The sequence below is a fragment of the Cydia pomonella genome, chromosome 22, assembly GCF_033807575.1.
Source record: "Cydia pomonella isolate Wapato2018A chromosome 22, ilCydPomo1, whole genome shotgun sequence".
Taxonomy (NCBI): Eukaryota; Metazoa; Arthropoda; class Insecta; order Lepidoptera; family Tortricidae; genus Cydia; species Cydia pomonella.
The window spans coordinates 13356948-13383616 of NC_084724.1; the positions used below are offsets into that span (position 1 = coordinate 13356948).

Below are 26669 nucleotides of genomic sequence, written 5' to 3' on the forward strand. Positions count from 1 at the left end.
TCCTAATATATAGGAATAAAAATATTTATAACTTGATAATAAACTGTATTGTTACCTTTTATATTGAAAAAACTTTAAAATATAGATATCATTATCTCTTAGGACAAAAGATGCCTGTGATTTTGATTAATATGTAACATAATATTTTTTTATTTGATAAATACTAATTTAAAAACCTCACTCCAACAAAAACAAAAAATGAAAAAATACAAAAAGAAATTCTGTCGCCGGGATTCGAACCCAGAACCACTAGCTAGAACTGGATCACTACCTACCAAAACCCGCCAGGCTAAACCGGTTGTCAATTTTAGTACTGAGATACAAAGAGAGCGCCACTAGTATAAACGAACTTTTGAAAGGGGCATTTTTTTGTATGGAGTTAGCGTTCTTCTCCTAGTGAGTATTATATTCTTTGCGCATGTGACAATTGTCCAGGATGAAAAAATATCTTGACAATTAACATAAAGCAATACAATACCACAAAATGTCAACAAGAAAACAGATTTATTATAAAAATACAAATTATATACAAAGCTTCATTTTAAAACCAATGGTCGTGGGTTCTAACCCCGGCTCTTAACAATGTGCATCTTGTAACATGTACCGATTGCTTTTCAGTAAAGTAAAATATATTCTCATGAGGAAGATGGAGTATCCCCAATAAGGTATATTTTCCCCTCTGGGTTAGAAGGTCAGATAGTAGTGAGACAGGGAGATATAGTGAAGAATGCGGAAAAACAAGCATTTATTGTGTTGTTAGGCTAGTTTTTTTTTTTCAAAATTTGAAAACGAACGCAACAGCATGCTCAAAGCCCCCTGTGAGTCAGAATCTGTTAAATTTAGGCTTAAGACGAAACAGGAGCTGAGCCCGTACACAAATTTGAGATTTTTAGGTAAAAGGTAAAAAATATCGCCGTCGCGCTGACGAGTGTGGCACCCCGTACCTAGCTAGAGACTATCCCTTGTGTGTGTACCAACAAACCAAATTTTAGACAAATATGATACGTCTTCTTCTTCTTTGTCGTTGTACTCTTTGCAGAGCGTCGTGGTCAACTGCTGATATCAGGCGCAGATGTTGCTTGCCGTACGATTTCTCGCAATTTTTCGCGATTGGGGGCCATTCTGGCAAATGCGTTCAGGGGACTCTTCATGGCAGATTTGATTTGGTCAGTCCATCGCATAGGTGGCCTTTTGCGCGGTCTTTTTCCGTTTGCTCTACCCTGCACCACTAGACGCTCTATGGAGTCGTTGTTCCTCCTCGAGACGTGACCGAAAAAACTGAGTATGCGGGTCTTTACGAGAGTCGGAAGGCGCTGCTTGATACGGAGTTCTTTAAGGATGGAGACATTAGTCCGAAACTCGGTCCAGGATATCCCCAGCATTTTTCTCCAGCACCATATTTCTAGGGCGTCTATCGTCTTCTCCTCTGTCTTTCGGATAGTCCAGGTCTCCGCAGCGTATAAGAATATAGGAAAAACAAGGGCCCGTACAAGCCGAACCGTCGTGGTGTTTGTGACGTTTCGGTGATAGGCTACGCTATACGTAAAAACTAGCCAAGACAAATCCTTTATAATTTCAGGATTTTCTACACAGCACAGAATATGGCACCCATATAGATCTCAATTCCGTTGTCGGCGAGTCAACAACGACACATATTCTTAATATTGAACTTAATTGGCTCTTATTTCACATTTATGTTTTAAATTAATTATAGGCATAGACATACCATATCCTATTGTAAGTACAAAGTTTCAGAGCAATCTAGCTAGCCGATTTAAAATGAGAGCGAAACTACATTTGTATGGAGAACCTAATTTGCTGCGGACGCACAATGTAGCATAATCGGATTAGGACCAACCTCGAAATCTCTGTAACAGTCATGAAATTTATTATGTATATAAATTAACGGCCCCTTTTTCATGCCCAAACCATTTAACATTTGGGGACCTCGAGGAATCCGAGCCATCTTGGAAAATGTGTACCATCAACACAACAGTCAACATTAAAACTTATTAAATTCGACACAAAAAAGTCCTCGATATCTTTGCGGAACAATACATCTTGTTATAGAGAATACTTGCTGAATCTAAGTTTAACGCTTATACACTTCCAGGGGACATTCTCTTAAAAGGAAACTCGGAGGAATATGAATTCTATTTTTAACTATACATTTGTACGTGGTCTACCCCAATATTAACATTTTACTCTACTGCGACTAAACCAGAAAGAAGGGTTATGGGTGTAAGTACTGATGTTTCAGTACACCCAGTAGCTAGGTATTAGGATACTGGACGGATTTTTTTAAATGTCCTGAATCCTCAGTACTTATCTTATACCCATAACCCTACTTTCTGGTTAAGTTGCAGTCAAGTAAAATATTGATATTGGGGTAGATTATGTACAAATGTATAGTTAAAAGTGGAATTTTTATTCTTCCAAGTTTCTTATTAAGAGAATATCCCATGAAAGGGTATAAGGGCTAAATCTGGGTTTAGCAAGTATTTATTAAAGCAAGATCATTTTTTTTCGCAAAGATGTCTAAAACTATTTTATGTAGAATTTTATAAGCTTGAATGTTGCCTTACACGATTATTGAATAAAGAACGTAGATTTAGAGTAAAACGCGAATTTCTCCTGGATGGTCCACATTTTCCAAGATGGCTGCGGTTCCTCGAGGTCCCCAAATGTCAAATGGTGTGGGCATGAAAAAGGGGCCTTTAACGTATATACATACCAAATTTCATGACTGTTCAGACATTTCGAGTTTGGTCCTAATCCGACTGTGCTAATGCCACTATGTACGTAAACTGTAACTGTACTGCGGACTCGACCTTCACGTTATAATTTTTTAAGTATTAACGTTGACATAGTAACGAAAATAATAAACACGTCAACTGAAGTAAACAATAGGTATTATTATAATTATGCAAGAAAATTTTGCAAAATAGGTACATTAATGATTAATATGTAAAACACCATTAATTATTGAATTAAAATTATGATTTTGTGTTAAAAAATATGAGACCAATGATACAGCCCGATTACACGGGCTACATATTAAAAATGATTATCATGGAAACAGTAAATATACACAGGTGAACAAAGTTATAGTAAAATAGGTGCATAATTTCAGAGCTTGCCTGGCCCACCTGTACCACCTACCATGACCACGGTCGTCTCCTACTATTATTTTTTTCTAATACCTATGGCCTTACTAGCGAACAGTATTCCATGTTCTTGATCCAGAATTTAAACCCTCAACTACATATTTGTGGCACTTGGGGTTGAATTTGAAACTCTAGGGCACTAGCGTGGCTCAATGAGAGCGCCTTATATAGGCTTCTGGTGACCAGAGGATCAGCATTGTTAACCAGCGCGGAAATGCACCCAGCCTTCTGAGCACCCTACCGAGCGACCAGAATATAGGGCAAATATTTTATGTATACGTTTTTGACTTAAATGTTTTTATCATGTTTTATATTTAAACTTACAGATGTCGAACTACCAGCAAAGTTTTTGAAGAGGTGTAGTTTTTATATTTCCTGGTACCAAACTGATACAGGAAATTGGAACATCAGTAAATAATCTAAACCGAAGACAATGAAATACACATAATACTTTAATGCTTTATTTTATTAAAGAAATCGGTAAAAAAATGTGTTAACTGAAAAAGATAAATTTTATTTTATTTGTAGTTGAATAACAAAATATGTATTTAATCTCCTTTTAACATAGGAATTCTCTTTGTGTAGGTACATATAAATAATAGGTACTTAGGTCTTGGTAAGTAATATAGACAGTACAGTAGGTCTTATCTTAATAATTTGAGATCTCATACATGCGTTCCGATATATCTGATGGCGACTGTACATACAATGGGGTCGCGTATACGAGTACAAAGAGCAATAAATAGTTGTTGATAGACCAAGTGAGCGAGCTATTATGGTACCTATCTTTATATCAATTTTATGCATTATGTAATAGCGCAATACAGAATTTTTTTTTGACAAATGTAGTATTATTTTTATAGTAATAAAGGTTATTCATGAACCATCTCGTAATTTAAAAAAAACGGACTTTATCTCTAAATCATATGCCTTATATTTACAGATGTGTTAGGTTACAACTTGGTTCGTGAACGTGGTTTAAAAGCAACTTGAGACCAATCTGCAACAGCCTGCCCAGGTGCGGAGTAAATTGCAACATTTTTTTTTACAATTTTGAGCGTTTATAGGAGAATATGTGGAGCGAGCATTATTCGACGTGTAGGTGTGGGTTCAACAAAAAGATCGCATGTCAATAGTTCCTTATTGTCGTTAAAATTCAATTAATAATCGCCTTTATCGACCATCAACTGTGTGGTCACTTTTTAATTGATTGACGTTGTCAGGTACAGTTTCACTACTCGCCGCCGCATTGTTCATAGCGCATTACTTATCCTATCGAATACAAGATGTCGCTGATTCCTGTAAACTTATGTTTAAAAAAAAAAAAGACGCTTTACTCTATGCCATATATTGTAGGAAAGGAAGGGTATTCCCTGTCGTACGTCAAAAAATCCAAGATGGTGCCCAAGCCCATGGACAAAAAAGTCTAGCAATAAAATCAACACTTGTCAAAATTTGACATTAGCAATCCACAGTCAGGTGACAATCAAATCAAACCGAACCACTTCGAGTTCAGAGCCATTTCAAACTATATAGTAGTAATAAACAAAGTTGATTTTTGTTTGATTATTTTTTCTATGAATGAGTTTTGATTGTTCCAAATGATAATATCCACAGTTGATAGAATCAACACTTGATACAATCAACATGCGATAGAATCAAGTGTTGATTTGATGTGGACGCGAAATTTGACAGTTGTGCATCTCGAATAAGGCCCCAGTTAACTGCTTTGGTTTGACAACTTAAAATAGGAAGTGAGACTCGCATCGTATGAAAAACCATTCGAAAGCGATTGTCGTCGCAATTGTGTCATTTGAGCCACTTTACTCGGCAGTTATGCCTAGACACTTTATTCTCAAATTAAACGAGTTGAACGGTTTATTTATGAATCGGAAGGTCGCTTGCGCCGATATATTTATGGCGAGGGAACTAATCTCGGCTAATTAATGGTGTTACGCACGTATTGTGCAAACTAATATAATAATAATATCGTAAATGAGGGTTAGGATAGTTTACTTACTCTGTTACATTAATGGTAAGACTATCATTATCATAAATTCCAGAATAATGTGCTGCGCGCGTCGTAGGCTAATATACTTTTGTATAGGTATTTAGTTTGATTTTATTTATAATTTTCCTGGCGTTTCCTGAATCTTGATGTCTTAGAAAAGATATTGTATGCAACGGTAAATTAAAATTCTCAGGACTGTCTTTACAAAACTCAACTTGGTCTCGTTTTAAAGATAATAGTATTTTATGCAACAGTTGTATAAGAAGGGTCAAAAAAGGCGAGTGGCGTGAGTTACAATGTGAGCCGGAGCCGAAGGCGTAGGCGAACATTGTAAAGGAATACGCCACGAGAATTTTTTGACCTACTTATACAACGTTGCATACAATATTTTTCCTACGAGTCAACAAAAATAAATCTTAATTTAGGTAAACAAATTACAGCAAAAGTATATAGCCAAGACGCGCGAGCATACCTTGTTCCGCGCCCGGCCCGCCCCGGGCCGCGGCCGGCCGGTCAGCGACACCTTCTCGTAACTCATGAGGCCCTGGTACTTGCTACTTGCTAAATAATTTTTTGGACAGTTTTTTCTCAATTTTGGCCACCGTAGCCTACGGAAAGAAACCGATCACAGATGGGAAGGATTAATTCCCATTTGTCCCCGCCGGCTACAGGTGGCAATGGATTATGGATCCTTCCCATTTGTGCCGGCTGCCCAGCCAGGGGGCGAGCACAGATGGGAATACAACAAAACTTTTTGATTCACCCGTACGGTTACCAAACTAGCCTGTTGCTTCCAATGTCAAAAGGGAAAATTTGACCCCTCATACCTCAAGTTTTTGAGTCAATCAGACCCCATTAAAGCTGATACGGACACTAAGGATCTAGACTTCTAGAGGGCAAAGAAATCTAGGTACACTCAGACGAGCACAATCGAGGACAAATTGCTCAGAGATTAGATAGTCGGGTTCGACGGCCGATTTATAGGTACCGTCAAGGTCAATATTGATTAGAACATAGGGACAAAGTGCACTGTAGGTAATCGATGTAGACATTTTATTGGTGTTTAAGTGAGCATAGCTACTGTGTGACGAGTGTAAGTGTTTCAGACAAAATTCAGACACAATGTATATTGTTATAGTGAATAAATTGAATTGGATTGAAATTTTTTTGCGATATTAGAAAACATACACAGTAAGGCACACATTTAAAACACGTAAACCTAGACTAGAGTACATTGGTTCCGAATAACTTCAAATGAAAGTCTTTGGTAAATTTTCCAAACATACACATTTAATTTGCCTAAATTACCTGTTGTCATCTGATTAACGAAAAAGGTATAGTAATAGCAATAGCACTAATAACTGATAGTAGGTGCCGAATTTCATTACCTTAGTTCATTGCTTTAGATTAGATCAACTGTTAGTATGACAGTAGGTAATATTTTCGCGCTACGCGAAGCTATCCGAACTAAATTCACTGTATCTTACATTACACAGTCCTGTATCCGCAATAATGGACTGGACATGATTATTACACAATGAATTGGATACGATTGTGTCACAAACTTTTGCGCGCTTCCTTGTTCAGTCGACAGCAGATCTATCGGAGCGGCCGAGCTGCTCAAAATATCTGAACACGCACTTTAGCGCCTTGGCGATAGAGGCGTATTCAGATACTTGTGAGCACCTTGGCCTCTGATTTATCTCATAGCGACTGTTCAAGTTATTGCGGCTAAAAAAAATGTGTTGCCAAAAAAGACATTCGACACTTGCAACTCGCGACCACATGGCGGTTATCGCTTGACAGGCTCAAACTGTTATCTACGAGCAGAACAGTGGTATTGTCGCTAAAACAGAACTGCGATTTCATAACAGGCCAATATCCTCGTGTTTACGCGCGAGTTGTGGGTCAAGCGGTGGTGAAGGCGTGAAATCCTACGCCCACTATCGTCACGGCAAGGGATCCCGCGGCATATTTCCGAGGCGTCCTCAGGCGTTCTCAAGCATACCAAGGTGTCTTAGACATGCCAGACATGCTAAGAACGCCTCGGCATCCCCAAGCACACCTCGGCATCTCTGAAGACGCCTCGGTATGCCTGAGGACGCCTCGGCATGCCTGAGGACGCCTCGGGAATATGCCGAAGGATCCCTTGCCGTGTCATGCCAATAATTAGCGCAGGGCCTAAATGAGTATGTGTGCAGCCTTCGAGATCGGCTTGTCATCAAGTCATAGTTTTGTCTTTGAGTAGGGTTATGTCTTGTGTATGCTAAGGCCGGTTCGCCGGTTGTCTCTTAATTAAGGTCACACATACAAAAAGAGATGAATTTATGAATTCTGAATGAATGGTATACACACACAAAAGAAGCATTGTTTCATGTTTATAAAGGACGTGCTGTTTTATGTCTATATCTTTACGGCGCGATAACATTTTAAACTTTTATTATACGCGTACTTATAGCGTCTTACTATATAACTTGATCTCGATATCCTTAATAAATACGTTGATAAAATGAGACTTATTGATTAAAAAACAACGGGTTGCACTCCGGGAGTGCCGGCAGAAGTGAAAACTTGAATATTAACGTTGTGCATTTTTGAGTATTGTATACAATACGTTTTACGAATCATCTAAAATATAGTATTTTATGCAACAGTTGTATAAGAAGGGTCAAAAAAGGCGAGTGGCGTGAGTTAAAGGAATACGCCACGAGAATTTTTTGACCTACTTATACAACGTTGCATACAATATTTTTCCTACGAGTCAACAAAAATAAATCTTAATTTAGGTAAACAAATTACAGCAAAAGTATATAGCCAAGACGCGCGAGCATACCTTGTTATTCTCGTAACTCATGAGGCCCTGGTACTTGCTACTTGCTAAATAAATTTTTTGGACAGTTTTTTCTCAATTTTGGCCACCGTAGCCTACGGAGACTAACAAGCAACGCTAAGCGGTCTTCGTAGTCTATGGGTGTTGCTATATTACGGGTGTCACATGCGTGTTTAAACCTTGTTGCGAGTTAAAAAAAAATCCTATCACAAAAAGTGCACAGCGACGCTAAAGAAGTTTTCACTTCAATAATGCCCTCTGCGTCGAAACGACCGTTACGTTTTTTACCGGTACCAACCTACGCGTAGGTATACTAGTTATACATATGTATACATTTAATTAGTGTAAGAGCTAGGTTTGGCGAGTAGTAACAATAATAAACTAAGTAGGGTTAGATAGCCATAAAATAGGCAGGTAATATTACTTACGTAATCACTGGTAACATGTTTGAAGAACTTTGACCTGGCTACGATTTTCTTCGTACGGTTTTTTTCGATTAGTTGATTACCCTCAGGTATTTTTTATCAACTAAGCCACAAAACAACTTGGCATACCATTTATGAAAATCGGCGCAGTATTTCTGCTGCTAGGATGGAACTCCCGATATAATCATACCCTTCCTTTGTCATCCCATTTGTCATCTCATTGATTTTGCTGCTAGTTGGAATACTTAATATAACCCTTTTACTATGCTATAGTTGGGTAAACAATGTAAACGGGGTAATTTTTAAAAACGCAGTCTAATTAAACTGTCGTGAGACATACTGACATTAAACTAACTTAACGACTGACTGAACGACGACTAACTGACTGACTGACGAGTGACTGAAAACACGTGAAATTAGCTTAACGCAAGTACTGTTGAAATACTTGAAATTTATAAATTTAGAGTCGCCTATAACTTTTCATACAACGACCGCGATGACCACGACAACTCTGACTAGAGTAGGTATACGACTGAGAAGAAGAGATAACTTATCTTTCGAGTCTCCAACTCGACATTTACTACCGAATAGAGTAATTAGGAAGGAAGGTAAACATCGAATTCTTTCGGCACTGATACCTGTTAAAGAAAGGTCCTTGAAAATGATTTGTTGTGATTCGGTCCAGCGCTCGTTGACAGCAGTAAAACACGTGTAGAGGCGAGGCCGCGTGACGTCACTTAGTCTTCCGCCCCGCGTATTGTCATCATCATCACAGATCATTTTTGGAGGGTCAATTTATGTAGTCCAGTGTAAATATATAGATGCATACAACTTACTCAAAAATATGTCCGATAGTTCTTGTTCCGCCGACATAAGAGCTATGGGACATATTTTTGAGTAAGATGTGTCCACCCATATTTTTACACTTGACTATACCATTAGGTGCATACCTTGTCACAGTGACAAACAAATTGAAAACCGCTAGATCCCTAATACCTAGTTAGGTAATGGGCTGAATCAGGAAAAATCAGGGACACACACAGGAGTTACCGTACGAAATGTAACTTGTATCTGATCAAGTTGTTAATTATATTTTATATTGTGTTCATTAAATACTTATGGACCTAAAGGAAGCCCGATTTCTTGGTAACTCGAGAGACAGTGAGTAACGCAAGAGACTCAAAAGTGTCGGTCAAAAATTGCTTTTGCCAATGTGTGGATACGTACCGAGCGCTCGATCAGTAGAGACGGTGCAGTCGGTGCTCCAGTCGACGATCCTCAAAACGGATCGAAACATGTCCAGCGTTTATTATACGTGAGTGACCCGTTTAAAATATAGTTTTATAGTTTTCGTTTTTCGTATTTTATAAAGGGGAGTCTATGCATGATTGTCATTGATGGTTGCGCGATAACCAGCGTAACGTGGCCCCTAGATTGCTAGCAACTATGTGCAATTAAAGACGGCTCTTATATTGGTTATAGTCACCGTCTCACCGAAATTTGGTACGCGATTTGAATAACGCCATCGAGTTCGCGTGTTGTGATAATGATAACATAAATAAACATTATGATTTGATAATAATAGCACTTTATCATAATCATCTGGTATTACTGCAGCTGACGTAGGTACAGTCGCCATCAGATACATAGGAGCGGCTAAGATGTTCACAAATATCTGAACTAATCCTCTATTATCGAGATGTTTAAGTTCAGGCACATATATTTTTGAGCACCTTGGCCGCTCGGATATATCTGAATGCCATCAGATCAGATAGTTTGTTGCGATAACTCATTGTTATTTATTACGTAAATGAGGTAAAACAGAGCAGACAAACGTGTAACGAAATTATAATGAGGTTATTTTGGGCACTGGTGGCGTAGCGGTAAAGCATGCTGTTTCTAAACTCTGAGGTTGTGGGATCAAATCCTTGTGTTTTTTGACATGTTTTTGAGCTTTATATATATGAGATGAGGAAACCATCTGCCTCGGCTTGCAATTTGCAATTTCGGATTGGCTGATCCCAATATTGGCCAAGTTTTTTCGATGGGTTGGGAGGCCTGGGGGCCTAGCCAATATGACAATAGTTGATAGAAAATGCCAATCGAAAGTTAAATTATGTATGGAAATAGCCACATGACTTTCCGTAGAGTCAGAATTTTTTTCATTTGGCGTTTGTCGAAGTACTTGTTAAAATCTTAGCTAAAAGGATACGGGAGCTCAGATTTAAATATTTTAGTTGAATATATCCGTCTCTCCGGAAGCGGCTCCTAAAACTAGTGCGATAAGGACAACGTCAGGCGATAACACCTGCGTGAAGATCTCAAAACGATGTTTCGTACTCGACTGTTTCCTCCTCCAAAACTTTACTAAATGAAGCAATATTTTGAGATCTAAATGGTAATGAAATTATCTGTGTCGGACTGTTTTGCTTTTTAAGCTAATTGATGTCTTCTCTTTGCGGCCTAGTAAATTAGGCCGGTTGTGCGAATATTTGAAGTGCACTAGCGCCTTAAGAAACAAAAATATCAAAGAAAGCAAAACAGACCAGACACAGATATTAATAATAATAATCTGTGTTGAAAAATCATTCCTCTATCTACAAAAACCACGGAGGAAAAAGTCGAGTACGTTGTCTAGTCGAGTATGGAGAGATGACCACTCCTGTTGCCTCTTAAACAGAGGGCATTGGCAGTAGCTATCATAATACCCAGTGGTTGCGCCAATTCTTTGGATACAAACAACCAGAAAAGCGCTAAGATAGTGACGCGATAAGATGAAGTGATAAAATGGTTATTTTTGAAGTCTCCTCCCATCTGTAACATCGAAAACACTGGTCTATTCATAGTGGTGTTCTGCCTTTTTTCCGAAGTTTTATTGACCGAATTTCACTTGCCAACCAACTTTTCGCAGATGATTTACTTTGGCAACCAACATTCGGCAAACTTTCATTATGACAACGTTTTACTTGGTAGAATTATTGTTAAGTAGATTATTATTATGACATAGGTACAAAATTTGGAATACATTTATTTCGCCAAATCATTCATTTGCCTAAAAAAATACGATAACGTTTAGTCGTTTGTCAGAGTCAAGATAGGTGCGTCAACGAGCGAAGCGAGGAGGAGCGTGTTAGATGAACTGCGACCTAACTTTGCCTAACCTAAACTGTGAGCCAGAACCGACGCATTTTGCATCGGACGATGTTAGATTCCAAAAAAAAAACATTTTATGTTTCGTATTAGACGTATGAAGTCATTCTACTACCTAAAACATTACGTTTTAAAAAGTGTCTTTTAAAGTTGTTTTCCAAACATACTGTTGATAACTTATGTTGGGAAATAATACGAATTATTATTTTGAGTCGCTACTTGATCATTCGGCGAAACAAAATTATGCGAAAAATTGGTTGGGAAATGACATTCGGCAAAATAATTTTCGGCAATGATTAAGAGAACCATTCATAGCAGTCAATTCTATAGTCTTTCGGCGTTATATAAATCTTGTGTATCTTTAATGTGTAGGTTTTTATACGTACAGTCAGCATCAAAGGTAGCGGATCAAACAACGCTTCAAAAGTATCTACCATTCTGTAACAGCTTAACAAAAAGTATTGGTTCTATATGTAGAACAATTTAGACTGTAAAAGATATACTTTTGAACGTGCATTTTAGAGATTTATCTATATTTGGAAAAGTTATCCGGAATATCAGATACTTTTGGCGCGTTGTTTCATCCGTTACTATTGATGTTGACTGTACAAGGTTTAAACAGTCATTTAACATGTTATTTACTTATAAGCTAAAAGTTTTCCGTAATAGATAAATTATCAGTAGCCCGCGTCATTAAACACAAACAGCTTAACATGAAACTTACGGCCCCGAAAATAAAGCATACAATAGCTTGTTTATTTACATTTAGGCTCGTGTAAGAAATGAGTTCAATTGGGATGCCCTTGACCGCTAGACGTAACGCTACCTGTTTCATTATCAGCTGTGTGAACAAGCGAGACAGCTTCTTTGAGTTTTTGCGTGCGTAGACAGCCAGGCATTATAACCAGACTGACCAATATATTTTGGTCTCTGTCCAGCCTAAGTCATTAGAGATGCAGAGGTCATCTTATATTAGGGTGTGTTCGTAGTTGAGACGATGTTTTGCGATTAGACAGCAGTTTTTGCAATGTCAAAGAAGTACAATGGTCGACGCATTTATTGTCTGTATTGATCCACCGTGCTTACACCGTGTAGTTGCTATCAGATATATAAAAACGGACAAGGTGGCCACAAATATCTGAACAATGGGGGCTTTGTTGTCAAGGCGTACTTACGAGCTATATTATCCTATAGTATCTATACCAAATGCTAATTTCGATATAAAAAGTTTTACCTATTATACTTGTTAGTATGATATTAATGAGTTGTCGTCTTAACCTGAATTTATTATTTATTTTACACGCTTTCACGTGGCTTTGCTTCGTATATTTGTTTGTTTATTTCATATTGGAGGCTGCTGTGCTTCTGACACACTGATCTTACCATTTTTAGCTCTTATTCTCCTCACAGTAAGGTTCAAGAGTCGTCAGTCAGCTGTTTCTATGAAGGTATTAACAGGAACACTCGGACTTCTCATCTGTGGACCTTATGTCTCAGCGATAAGGTTTGGCAACTGTCAGTGACCTGTGTCGACGGAGCTACGGATATCTTATCGAGGGGGCACGTGAGTTGTGTCTTGCGAATACAAGGCAATCAGCTGCGCGTGCCTCGGACACGTGCCTCTAACTGATTACTTGCAAGATAGAACCCTTGATACCTTGATGATACCTTGCGATTACCATGAACGGAATCTACTTTGCAAGACATCGCACGCAATTTTTGATCGATTGATTAAATTTGCTCCAAATGGTTTTTGTTGCAAGATCTGTGGAGCCCTGTACATCGAACTGCAAAATTTTATGGGCACATTATGAATGGAATTAATTCATAAAGTGGCCATGAACTTTTGAAGGATGATGCAAAATTGTAACAGTGCCATCTTGTGTGGTAAAACCATAGCTGCTGTGGTGTATCACGTAACCTTAACTGAAAACCACAACGAAGCTTAACAAGCCCTTAGGAGATAAATGAGGACGTTTATGTAGGATAAGATTCTTCTAAAACCACTTTCGAGATGACTGATCGACCTATAAGATCACAGTTCAAATGTTGCTTCTTTGTGTGTATTAAACCATTTTATTATATCAAAGTGTACGTATTGCTCACCCGGTATTGTATAGTCCTAGCCCTAAGTATACGTGTTGCATGGTAGATTGTAGGAAATTGTGATAGTGTAACATTATTATTTAAGGTTATTTAAGGTTAGGTTATTTTAGGTTATTTAAGAGAGGTATGGGCATTGTGAATTTCATCTCGCTTTGTGTGGTAGGGCACAGCCAGTGGATGTCATTCCAGATCTAGAGCAGAGCCCAACTGGGGAAGTACCTCCACCTTACAGAAAATCGCAGCCAAATAACACTAGACCCTACTCATAGTGTTGTGTTCCTGGTAAGTAAGGTTGCCAGAGCTCACCGGGGGGGGGGGGGGGGGGGTTAGGCACGGCAACACGCATGTAACTCCTCTGGAGTTGCAGGCGTACGTAGGCTACGGAGACTGCTTACCATCAGGCGGGCCGTATGCTTGTTTGCCACCGACGTAGTAAAAATAAATAAAAAAAAAGGTTGTTACTAACACTTATATGGGTTATGCCTGAATCTCTTTATCTGCCGTAAATTATTCACCGGATATTCTCATCGAAAAACAAGCGCTGGAAGTCGCCAGCATCATGCTCAATAGAGGCGATTTCGTTCTTGTATTATCTTCAAATTATTTGTGTTTACGAATAAAACATTCTTGTTCTAATGTCTACACATATTCTCTGTTGTCAGGCGGCGCGTCACCTGAACACGCGTCAGCCAGCGATAGCGAAGGCGAGGAAGCGAGCGCCGGCTCCGGCGGCGAAGGAACCGTAGAACTACTCGCCGAGGACTTGGAACTACCGGCGCGCGCCCTCGCCTCGCTCAACGCGCTACGCAAGTCACGACAGCACTTCGACGTCCTACTCGTTGCTGGGGGCGAAGAAACGCCCGCACACAAGGCAGTACTTGCTGCGGCGTCACCGTACCTTCTAGAAACTTTAGCTGAACCGCTGCATCGTGTAGCGGAGGTTGACGCGGCGTCGTTACGTGCGTTAGTCGAATGGGCGTACACAGGGCGATTAGTCGCATCTGCTGGCGCTCCAGCGCGGAAACTATACGAAGCTGCATGGCGTCTGAGAGTAGAAGGAGCAAGATTGGCGTTAGCGGAGAGGCTTGTGCGGCGAGCGACGCCGCAGGATGCGCTAGACTTGAGAGCATTGCCGGATTTACCGCCGCAGCACAGGCATCATCTTGACACGTTTATTGCTGCACATGTAAGTATATAAGCTCATGTAATAATTCATTTCTAAAAGCATATTTTAATGAATACTTATGTTAAAATAGGTGTCTCGACAACGTTTATAGCTAAGAAGTTATGGGTGCAAAACTTGCCAGAAACGCTCTAAAACCGTTTTGTTGTTGTTTTCGAGGATTTCATTTGACACGAAGAACAAGTACCATTTTCCATGATCGCCATTAATTTCATGGAGCTATATTTCTTTAGGATTGTTATTAATAAACCTAATATGTCATTACGGGCACTTTTAACAAACTTTTTCTATACGATAGGTCCACTAATCGATTTATTTGTCCATCCAGTTCGACGAGATCTGCGCCTCCGGCGCGCTAGCGGCCCTCCCATCAGTAACCGCGGAGCTTCTCCGCGAGTCGTCAGCCGAAGACGGCGGCGAGGCCCCGCGCGCCGTCGCCGACGCGGCGCTCGTGTGGCTGAGGGAACGACCGCTAGATGAGGAGTTATACTCCAGGACACATCTATTGTTCGTGGATGGAGGGGGAGAGTTGAGGGATTGTGGGGAGCTGCCGGCCGCGAGGACTGATGGGCCTGAGCTGCAGGAATATCGGCGTGAGGTAAGTGTGCAAGCTGATGCTATTGAAATAAGAATGGGTCCTGTATTAACCCAAAACACTGAGTGATAGGTTGATGAGCTGTGTTGGACACGTTTGTTGTTTGTGGACGGAGGGGGAGAGCTGAGGGACTGTGGGGAGCTGCCTACTGCGAGGACTGATGCGCCTGAGCTGCAGGAGTATCGGCGTGAGGCGAGAGTAGTTGCTGGTAATCATAATTGCTGCTTTAACACAAACAACTCTTAGCGCTCGTATGGCTGAAAGAACGACCGTTGGATGATGAGCTGTATTCGCAGACACATTTTGTTGTTTGTGGACGGAGGGAGGGAATTGAGGGATTGTGGGAAGCTGCCTGCTGCGAGGACTGATGCGCCTGATGATAGGAGTTTCGTTGCGAGGAAATATAACGAGGGGGCGGATTTAGGGTCGGCAACGCGCATGTAACTCCTCTGGAGTTGCAGGCGTACATGCCTATGTACGGAGACTGCTTACCATCAGGCGGGCCGTATGCTTGTTTGCCACCGACGTAGTATTAAAAAATAAATATATATATATATATATGAATGGGTGATGTATTTTGAGACTAAAGTGGTTACAATTGCTAGACGGCGAGCTGACTGATGTCCATGTATTGTGAGTTGTGAATTAATGAAAATAATTATGTATTTATGTCCTCCGCCAGCAAAATAACGTAACAAATGGATAAAATTACAAATTTGACTTGCACATATGAAATATTTGTTCCGCAGGCCGTGGAGCGGCGCCGCCGCTCGCCGGGCTCGGGCGCGCCGCCGCCGCGGCCGCTGGCGGGCGGCGAGCTGGGCGGGCGCGAGCGCGCGCGCGGCGCGGGCGGCGACTGCGCCGTGCTGGCGGCGCGCGCGCTGGGCCCGCGCGCCACGCAGGCGCTGCTGGCCGTGCGCGGCCGCCTGCTGGCCGCGCGCGTGGCCTGGCGCCCGGCCGGCGGGCCCGTCGCGCGCGGCGGCAAGCTCGGACATACGCAGGTTACTTTCGCTTCACTCTCAGCTCACTAGATAGGTCTGGGCGCTTGCGATTTATTTATCCCTTAATTCGTGTCTGCATGCTCATGCAGCCATGGTCAAGACCCTGTCATTACACAGCTCTACAAAAAACATAATATTTTTGTTGCCCTGAGTATCTCTGCGAATTTCTATATTTTCAAGTGTACAGTTCGCTAATATATTCATAATAATAATGGATGTGCTCTAGTTTTTTATGATTTTAGCGTATTTTCTATCGTAAAATGAAAATAAAGAATTTAAAAAAGTAGAGCAAATCTTCTAAAATCATTGATAGTTTCATAAATTGTGAGCATAAATACATCGGAAATCAATCTTATATCAAACAACAAAACCACTGTTGACTAGTGTTATTACTTCACTAAACTTCCTTGGACTAAAGTGAAGCACGCAGCTCGAGATCTCGATGCGCACTGTGGACACCCTTTATTATTAGGGTTTGTGGGCCTTTCAGTGCCACGTCGACCGGGCATTGATCTATTGTGACAGCCCTTTAAAGTTCATTACTGATGCCCGTTGAATCCAGAAAATTCCAGATTCTTTGGGCCGTAATGTTCTGTACCTCATAGGGTTGCACACACAGTAGACACCCTTACCTAGTAAATGAAAGACAATGACTTACTTGACTTAAAGTCCTACAGAGGGTGTCCACAGTGCACCGCCATCTCGTTGTCTTGGGCTGCTTGCTTCGCCTCAGGCCATGATAGCCCGATTGCTGTCAACTCGGATGCCACTGAGCGCCGCCGGGACTGTTTGGGACGGCCTGATCCTCTTGCCTTGCGGGGTCCATTCTAGGGCTTCCCTAGGAATGTGGTCGGGATCCCTTCTAAGAGTGTGACCGATCCAGGCCCACTTGCGGTGCACGATCTGGTGACCGATCGGAGTTTCGCGGCAGTTATCTAATAGGCGTTCATTAGATATTCGTTCGGGCCAGTATATCCCGAGAATCTGTCGAAGGCACCGGTTGTTGAAACCGTATATTTTAATATTATGAATTTCTTCAGCACTTATCAGTTTGACTTAATTCGCCAATAGATGGCATAAGTAGTAGCGATTTTGGAAATTTATTATGGTTGTTTTTGTTGGCAATTAACACTAAAATATTTGTAAAATTATTTAGAATAACATATATGTAATATTTTGGATTTAAAGTCACAACATAGCGATTTGTTGTTTAAGATGAACGAGGTGTGTTAATTGAACTGCAAGAGAATACTCAAATATGTCTTCTTTTTGATGCAAAGTTATATCCAAATTCTTTATCGTTGTGTCCAGCTTGATTACTTTCGGATCCAGTTTCATGTTGCTAAGTTTTTCGTACTCACTGATATCCGTGTACCTTTCTTTCAACTGGGTTTGTTGATCCAATTGTATTTTCCGGCTCGGTTAACCTCTTGAACGCCAGACAGCGAAGGAACTTGCCGTGCCCCGGACGCAGGCGATCACGATTATTTAAACGAAATTGAACTTTACGGAGTCCCGCGTTAGTCCCTATTGCATTGGCGAAACTGTCGGCTGTAGCCGTCGTTGGCGTCCTTGGCAAGTATTTCAGATGTTGGCCATAGCCGACGGTGGCGGTCAAAAGGTTAACAAACACTTGGATCCGCCGCGTGATGTCCATAGTGACCATGAAAGACAATAATGTAGATGTAGTGTAGGGACGCCCGGCCGGAAGCAGGCGGGCTGTCGATCGCGTGTTGCGTTCATTCAGCCCAATTCCCTGAAGTTGGAGCTGCAGGTTACTGTCCCGGCGGCATTCCCATACCAATCTCCTCAAATCTTCTTTTTTTTTGTCTTTTAATTATTTATATAAGAATTCAAGCCTTGGCGACCCTCTACATCTCTAAGGATAATTTAATATATATTTTTATATTTTTTCTCTGACACGTAGAGACTTATACATCTCTAAAGAATTTTAGTATTTTATAGTTTTATTTTTTTATCATAGTTTTTTTTTGTGTAATTTGACATTTAGAGACAGTATACATCTCTAATAAAGTATTTATTATTTCATAGATTCGATATTTGTAATTGTTTTTTTATTTTTTTTATTTATTGTTTGTAAAAATGGACATGTAAAAGTGCCCCTTACCCCATTTGCTGAATAAATGTTTGATATTTGATATTCTTGTTTTCCTGCAGAACAGAAGGACATCTTTAAGTTCGACGTCCTTTAGAATAGACAATAATGTAGTAATATTGTCTCAGGACGCCCCGCCGGAGCCCGACGGCGAGCGGCGAGCGGAGCTGGCGGGCGGGCGCTGCGCGCACGGCGCCGCCGCGCTCGCCCAGCGACTGATAGTTTGTGGCGGGTAAGCTTCTATAAATAAATAAATAAATATTATAGGACATTATTGCACAAATTGACTAAGTCCCACAGTAAGCTCAATAAGGCTTGTGTTGAGGGTACTTAGACAACGATATATATAATATATAAATATTTATAAATACTTAAATACATAGAAAACACCCATGACTCAGGAACAAATATCCATGCTCATCACACGAATAAATGCCCTTACCAGGATTTGAACCCGGGACCATCGGCTTCGTAGGCGGGGTCACTACCCACTTGGCCAAACTGGTCGACAAACTGGTCTTTGTTACCTCAAAATTTATTTCATTTTATTTCAGCATATATAGCATTTTTTTTTTATTTGACGACCGATCTGGCCTAGTAGGTAGTGACCCTGTCTATGAAGCCGATGGTCCCGGGTTCAAATCCTGGTAAGGGCATTTATTCGTGATGAGCATGGATATTTGTTCCTGAGTCATGGGTGTTTTCTATGTATTTAAGTATTTCTATCGGTACTCTCGGTTCTTCTCGGTTATAACTATTTATTGTAATATGGTGGTGTATAGGTGATAATCTTAACTACATTTTTTTACTAAATTAAACTTGTCTAAAACAATAAAAAAAAATATATATAAACTTGAACATATAAAAAAACGAATTAACATGTATACGCGTATACGGACCCCTCTTCTTCCTCGCGTTGTCCCGCCATTTTGGAAATGGGAAATTCGAAATACGAAATTGTCTTAGTCACATCTAGTACAGTCAACATCAATAGTAGCGGATGAAACAACGCGCCAAAAGTATTTGATATTACGGATAACTTTTTCAAATATGGATAGATCTCTAAAATTTACGTTCCAAAGTATATTATTATGTTGTCCAGTCTTAATTGTTATATATATAAATAATAAATAAATAAATATTATAGGACATTATTGCACAAATTGACTAAGTCCCACAGTAAGCTCAATAAGGCTAGGCAATATAGAACCATTACTTTTTGTTAAGCTGTTACAGAATGTTAGATACTTTTGAAGCGTTGTTTGATCCGCCACTTTTGACGCTGACTGTACAATTAATGAACATTTGCCATGGCAAGGTCAATAGAATCTTCCTAAAATTCTTCTATAATGGTTTTTCGATTGTCAAGTTTCATCCTAAAAATTAGTTTTACAGTACACATGGGGCTACTTTATAGCACTAGTGCGAGAAGTAGCATATTACGTTACTGTGTCGAACATTTAAAGGGCCATATGTACTGTAAAACGTTGTACGATACATGTGCGAATAGGTAATTCGCAACTCGTGTCGATTTAAAACACTCCCTTCGGTCGTGTTTTAATTTATCGCCACTCGTTTCGAATTTCCTATTTTTCGCACTTGTATCGTAATGTACTATTTTTCTACGAACGACTTCTGTCTCACGTTCATCACATTGATGGCCCCAGTTACGACCGCGCGCGCGTGCTGCGCAACTGCGAGGCGTACTGCCCGGCCAGCAACGCGTGGGCGCCGCTGGCCGCCATGCGCGGCGCGCGCGCGCGCTTCCCGGCCGCCGCGCTGGCCGGCCGCCTGTACGCGCTGGGCGGCTCCGACGGACACAACGAGCTGGACTCCGTCGACGCCTTTGAAGAGGTACCTCTCCATGACTAGTAGTTCCTGTCCAGGGGTTCGCTGCGCATGCTGTTGAAGTACAATTTATTCAATTGACTTATCAAATACTGCAAAGTACGAGTAAAGAACTGTCAAATTTTGCTTCATGACCTGATTTTTATCTAACCATTGCAAAGCCAAATAGGATAAGATTTTAGCTGTTTATTGTATGTCTATAACATATTTGTGAACATGAAACCTATTCGAGTGCAAACTATTCAGTCAATATTGATACAACTCACAAGCGGTATTGAACCTTTAAGTCTAAGGAGAGAATTTGCCTCCTTGTGTGTGTTCTACCGCTTCACAGTGGATTTTGGGACCCGAAAAAGTGACATGGTTCAGTTTATCACAAAATCGAATAGGCCTACTTAAATGCACCCCGAAACAAGTTAAATTTTTTTCTGAAAACTTGGAAGCTGGAAGGAAATTGAATTTTTTCCTAAAGTATTACATTTTGATGTGCCAATTTAAGCTCACATATAGAAGATTATTATATCTAAGATACTATACCATCAGATTTTGGCTAAGCTGTATCATTTTGTCGATATAAAGAATTTTCCCAATTTTCCGGGGTCGTATTGAGCGTTTGTGAAATTCGTCTATAAAAAAAACTACAAGTTATCAGAAAAAAATTTAACTTGTTTCGGGGTGCATGTAAGTAGGCCTATTCGATTTTGTGATAAACTGAACCATGTCACTTTTTCGGGTCCCAAAATCCACTGTGCGCTTGTACAATGGGCTGTGTTCTGAGGAATTGTTTGACATGATGCCAACGGCCACTTTCTATCACCGCACCGCTCGCCGTCGGCAGGGAGTTCATCCTCACACCTTAGAACCTAAATGGTCGCGTACTGTGCGGTTCAAGAGGAATTTCCTCCCGCGGACGCTCCGGCTGTGGAATGAGCTCCCTTCCGAGGTTTTCCCGAGGGTCTACAGTATGGGGTTCTTCAAAAAAGGAGTGTATAGGTTTTTAAAGGGTCGGCAACGCGCATGTAACACCTCTGGAGTTGCAGGCGTCCATAGGCTGCGGTGACTGCTTACCATCAGGCGGGCCGTATGCTTGTTTGCCACCGTCGTGGTATTAAAAAAAAAATGAATAATCCTTTCCCATCGTATTTTCTCGGGATCGTTCGTATTTGTACTACTTCAGTCAACCTCAGTACATCTTGTACTGAGACTGACTGATAAAGCATAACACGTTAGCACGTTTCCGTATTATAAGAATTACTCACTACATCTGTAACTGAATCTATCAATTAATTCGTTTTTGTGTCCAGCGATGACAGCATGTTTCCATTTTTATCGCCTGTCCCTATGCCCGTCACTTTCACACTTCCATACTTGCTAGAACGTGACAGGCATGGTGACAAATGATAAATAGCCGATCGTCTTAGCCTTACAGGGTTTAAAAAAAAATACTGATTAAAAAAAAACTGCCTTATTTTTGCTTGATGTGTTTTTTAAAACTATTTTGGAAGGCAAGATCGAAGGTAGAAGAGGAAGAGGAAAACCACGAGCAAGTTACACGCAGCAACTAAAAGGAAAAGTAAATGTCGTGTCTTACAGGGACCTAAAGAACTTGGCCGAGGACCGCGAAAACTGGCGTCTACTCCACCGACAAGAGCCATGCTCTTAAATGATGATGATGATGTTTTTTAAAACGTGTATTTATACCCCTCTTTGTCGGCAGGGCGGCGAGTCCGGGCTCGGCAAGTGGGTGCCGTGCGCGCGGCTGCCGGGCGCGCGCTCGCACGCGGCCGCCGCCGCCGACCGCGCGCGCGACAAGCTCTACGTCGTGGGCGGCTGGGCCGGCGGCCGCAGCCTCAAGGCCGTGCACAGGTCACTCACATACTAGCCATGTCTTGTGTATCGTAGGGTTGGCGCTGATGGTGGCTGGCCGGCGGGCGCAGCCTCAAGGCCGTGCACAGGTCACTCACATACTAGCCATGTCTTGTGTATCGTAGGGTTGGCGCTGATGGTGGCTGGCCGGCGGGCGCAGCCTCAAGGCCGTGCACAGGTCACTCACATACTAGCCATGTCTTGTGTATCGTAGGGTTGGCGCTGATGGTGGCTGGCCGGCGGGCGCAGCCTCAAGGCCGTGCACAGGTCACTCACATACTAGCCATGTCTTGTGTATCGTAGGGTTGGCGCTGATGGTGGCTGGCCGGCGGGCGCAGCCTCAAGGCCGTGCACAGGTCACTCACATACTAGCCATGTCTTGTGTATCGTAGGGTTGGCGCTGATGGTGGCTGGCCGGCGGGCGCAGCCTCAAGGCCGTGCACAGGTCACTCACATACTAGCCATGTCTTGTGTATCGTAGGGTTGGCGCTGATGGTGGCTGGCCGGCGGGCGCAGCCTCAAGGCCGTGCACAGGTCACTCACATACTAGCCATGTCTTGTGTACCGTAGGGTTGGCGCTGATGGTGGCTGGCCGGCGGGCGCAGCCTCAAGGCCGTGCACAGGTCACTCACATACTAGCCATGTCTTGTGTACCGTAGGGTTGGCGCTGATGGTGGCTGGCCGGCGGGCGCAGCCTCAAGGCCGTGCACAGGTCACTCACATACTAGCCATGTCTTGTGTACCGTAGGGTTGGCGCTGATGGTGGCTGGCCGGCGGGCGCAGCCTCAAGGCCGTGCACAGGTCACTCACATACTAGCCATGTCTTGTGTACCTTAGGGTTGGCGCTGATGGTGGCTGGCCAGCGGGCGCAGCCTCAAGGCCGTGCACAGGTCACTCACATACTAGCCATGTCTTGTGTACCTTAGGGTTGGCGCTGATGGTGGCTGGCCAGCGGGCGCAGCCTCAAGGCCGTGCACAGGTCACTCACATACTAGCCATGTCTTGTGTACCGTAGGGTTGGCGCTGATGGTGGCTGGCCGGCGGGCGCAGCCTCAAGGCCGTGCACAGGTCACTCACATACTAGCCATGTCTTGTGTACCGTAGGGTTGGCGTTGATGGTGGTCAGCACTTTCGCGGCGTCGCATATTGGCCGTACGGTGAGAATGGCAGGGGCAACGGCCGAGTTGGCTGCGGTTCGAAAGCGGGAGAAATATGAGGTCCTTGAGAACTATTTATTTGTCCCGCTTGCTGTAGAAACAGCCGGGTGCTGGTGTGCCGAGGCCAAGCCCTTTTTCGAGGAAGTGCGGAGACGCATGCAAAAAAATACCTCTTTCCTATCCCTGCCGCGATGCCTAGGATGAGGCACGTTTTTACACTACCCTCCATTTCACGCGGCTCTAGTATATTTCGTGACTTATAGTGCAAATTAAGATCAAAAGCGACACATTGTGTTATTAATCCTCAACTAGATTACTTTGACTAATAGTCGGACGGAACGCATGCTCTCATACTTTTGTTTTGGAGGAATGAGACAGGGTCGTTTATCGAAATTACAATAGGGTTGTTTCCATCTACGAAACTTAGGGCAGAATTGTATCCCAATAAATTCTATTGGATTATAAGAACATGTTAAACTACTTTTAGGGGACCTGTAATGGCCATATTTTTGTAAATATTGAATTTAAAATATCTTTTGGCACACGTCACGTGACCAAACTCGAAACGTCATTGAAGATTCTGATGACGTCACAACTCTCAGATTGACACTGTTGGCAGTTAGGCGATAAACAACAAATGACAAATGTCAGTTGACAGTTCGTATCTTCTACGTGTGTATGTATGTGTCAAACTGTAAACTGTGACGTCACACAATTTTCAAAGAGCGTTTTGGGCGCGAAAGCATCTGTCAAAATATATTTTGTTAATTTAACATATTTAAAGCCGTTTTTAGTATAGAAGTTAAATTTTAGGGCAACTTTTAGAGCGTTTCAAAAAATTGGAAACAACCCTATTCGACACACAAGCTGTTCCGGGCAGGAACTAACTGACATAGTCTCCTTTACTTGTTATAATTTCCTCTGATTCCTTACCCATGTGTTCCCTGCTCAGATACGACCCCGCGTCGGACTCGTGGTCGGACGCGCGGCCGCTGACGACGGGCCGCTCGCAGTGCTGCGCCGTGCCGTGGCGCGGCTCGCTGTGGGCGCTCGGCGGCTGCGACGCCTGGCGCTGTCTCGCTTCCACGGAGCTGCTGTCGCTGGAGGACCCCGAGGTATGCCACTGGGGACCAGCGGCGGCTGGCGACTAAAAATTACGGGTGCTCAAGGAAAACTAAAACTACAAAATCTATTAACCGTCGCAAATCAACCAATACACGGTGCTACATGAGGAACCCGAAAGATTTTAACCGCGTACTTCTGAGGCCAAAAGAAGGAAAAATTGTTATATGAGTTTCAGTATTTTTTTTTTTTTTTTTCAAATTTTGCACATAAAAAGTTAATGTTATGGTGAAACTGGCACTGAAAATAATTTTTTACGATTTTTTTTGTAAAAACTAGTCCTTGCAAAGGTTACTTGTCACTTTTTGACATCTATCAATAAGGATATTCAGACTACGCCCCATAATGGCATCATCGCGATCAAAAAGGCGTTTTGCACTAAGCTACGATAAGATGTTTTTTTTTTACATTGGTATTAACTCTGAAACTAGGCGAAATCCAGAAAAGTTTATATGACATTTTAGTCTCTTAATGTGATCAGTAATACACTGTCAAAATCTTTCGGTTTCCTCATGTAGCACCTTGTATAGATATCGGTTTTCGCCCTCGGTCATTGAACTCTTTTTAGATTATGGGTAAGTGCCTATGTGCAATGGAATGTTTTTTATTTTATGGAAATACGTGCTAAATTGTTAACACGCTAGTTTCCAAACATTTCTACGAAAGTTGATGATCGTCCTTTTGTATCTAACTCGAGTCAATTTTGCATAAATTTTCACATTTTATGAATGTCACGTTATATTCATTAATTTTTAAACAGTTTACCACAAATAAATTATGTGCACTCACTTTTTGAATTCTTGTCTATTATATGGAATGAAAACAGTCAAAATTGCATTTCCGCGCGTATTTAAATAACACTAGACCCTACTCATAGTGTTGTGTTCCTGCCGGTGAGTAAGGTTGCCAGAGCTCATCGAGGGGGGCCGGGTTTAGGGTCGGCAACGCGCATGTAACTCCTCTGGAGTTGCTGGCGTACATAGGCTACGGAGACTGCTTACCATCAGGCGGGCCGTATGCATGTTTGCCACCGACGTAGAATAAAAAAAAAAATTGCAAATAAATTACAGCATGGCCACTACCGCTGGTGACATCTTCTAACCTTGGTGACTTTACTAAGCGTTCTGGTGACATCTTCTAACTTTGGTGACTTTACCAAGTGTTCTGGTGACATCTTCTAACCTTGTTGACTTTACCAAGTGTTCTGGTGACATCTTCTAACCTTGGTGACTTTACTAAGTGTTCTGGTGACATCTTCTAACCTTGGTGACTTTACCAAGTGTTCTGGTGACATCTTCTAACCTTGGTGACTTTACTAAGTGTTCTGGTGACATCTTCTAACCTTGGTGACTTTACTAAGTGTTCTGGTGACATCTTTTAACCTTGGTGACTTTACCAAGTGTTCTGGTGACATCTTCTAAGCTTGGTGACTTTACTAAGTGTTCTGGTGACATCTTCTAACCTTGGTGACTTTACCAAGTGTTCTGGTGACATCTTCTAACCTTGGTGACTTTACCAAGTGTTCTGGTGACATCTTCTAACCTTGGTGACTTTACCAAGTGTTCTGGTGACATCTTCTAACCTTGGTGACTTTACCAAGTGTTCCGGTGACATCTTCTAACCTTGGTGACTTTACCAAGTGTTCTGGTGACATCTTCTAACCTTGGTGACTTTACCAAGTGTTCTGGTGACATCTTCTAACCTTGGTGACTTTACTAAGTGTTCTGGTGACATCTTCTAACCTTGGTGACTTTACTAAGTGTTCTGGTGACATCTTCTAACCTTGGTGACTTTACTAAGTGTTCTGGTGACATCTTCTAACCTTGGTGACTTTACTAAGTGTTCTGGTGACATATTATCTTCTAACCTTGGTGACTTTACCAAGTGTTCTGGTGACATCTTCTAACCTTGGTGACTTTACCAAGTGTTCTGGTGACATCTTCTAACCTTGGTGACTTTACTAAGTGTTCTGGTGACATCTTCTAACCTTGGTGACTTTACCAAGTGTTCTGGTGACATCTTCTAACCTTGGTGACTTTACCAAGTGTTCTGGTGACATCTTCTAACCTTGGTGACTTTACTAAGTGTTCTG

The 26669-nt window shown here is 41.8% G+C and overlaps 1 protein-coding gene across 1 annotated transcript in view; it reads left to right on the forward strand.

The window, feature by feature from the left end:
* Positions 1 to 26669, forward strand: part of LOC133530047 (uncharacterized) — a 68816-nt gene that overhangs the window by 27451 nt on the left and 14696 nt on the right. The window contains exons 3-9 of the mRNA XM_061867863.1: positions 14352 to 14875; positions 15201 to 15470; positions 16217 to 16468; positions 18713 to 18816; positions 20252 to 20438; positions 22150 to 22298; positions 24408 to 24570. Of these exons, the coding sequence (XP_061723847.1) occupies positions 14352 to 14875; positions 15201 to 15470; positions 16217 to 16468; positions 18713 to 18816; positions 20252 to 20438; positions 22150 to 22298; positions 24408 to 24570 (1649 nt within the window). The remainder of the gene's footprint in view (positions 1 to 14351; positions 14876 to 15200; positions 15471 to 16216; positions 16469 to 18712; positions 18817 to 20251; positions 20439 to 22149; positions 22299 to 24407; positions 24571 to 26669) is intronic.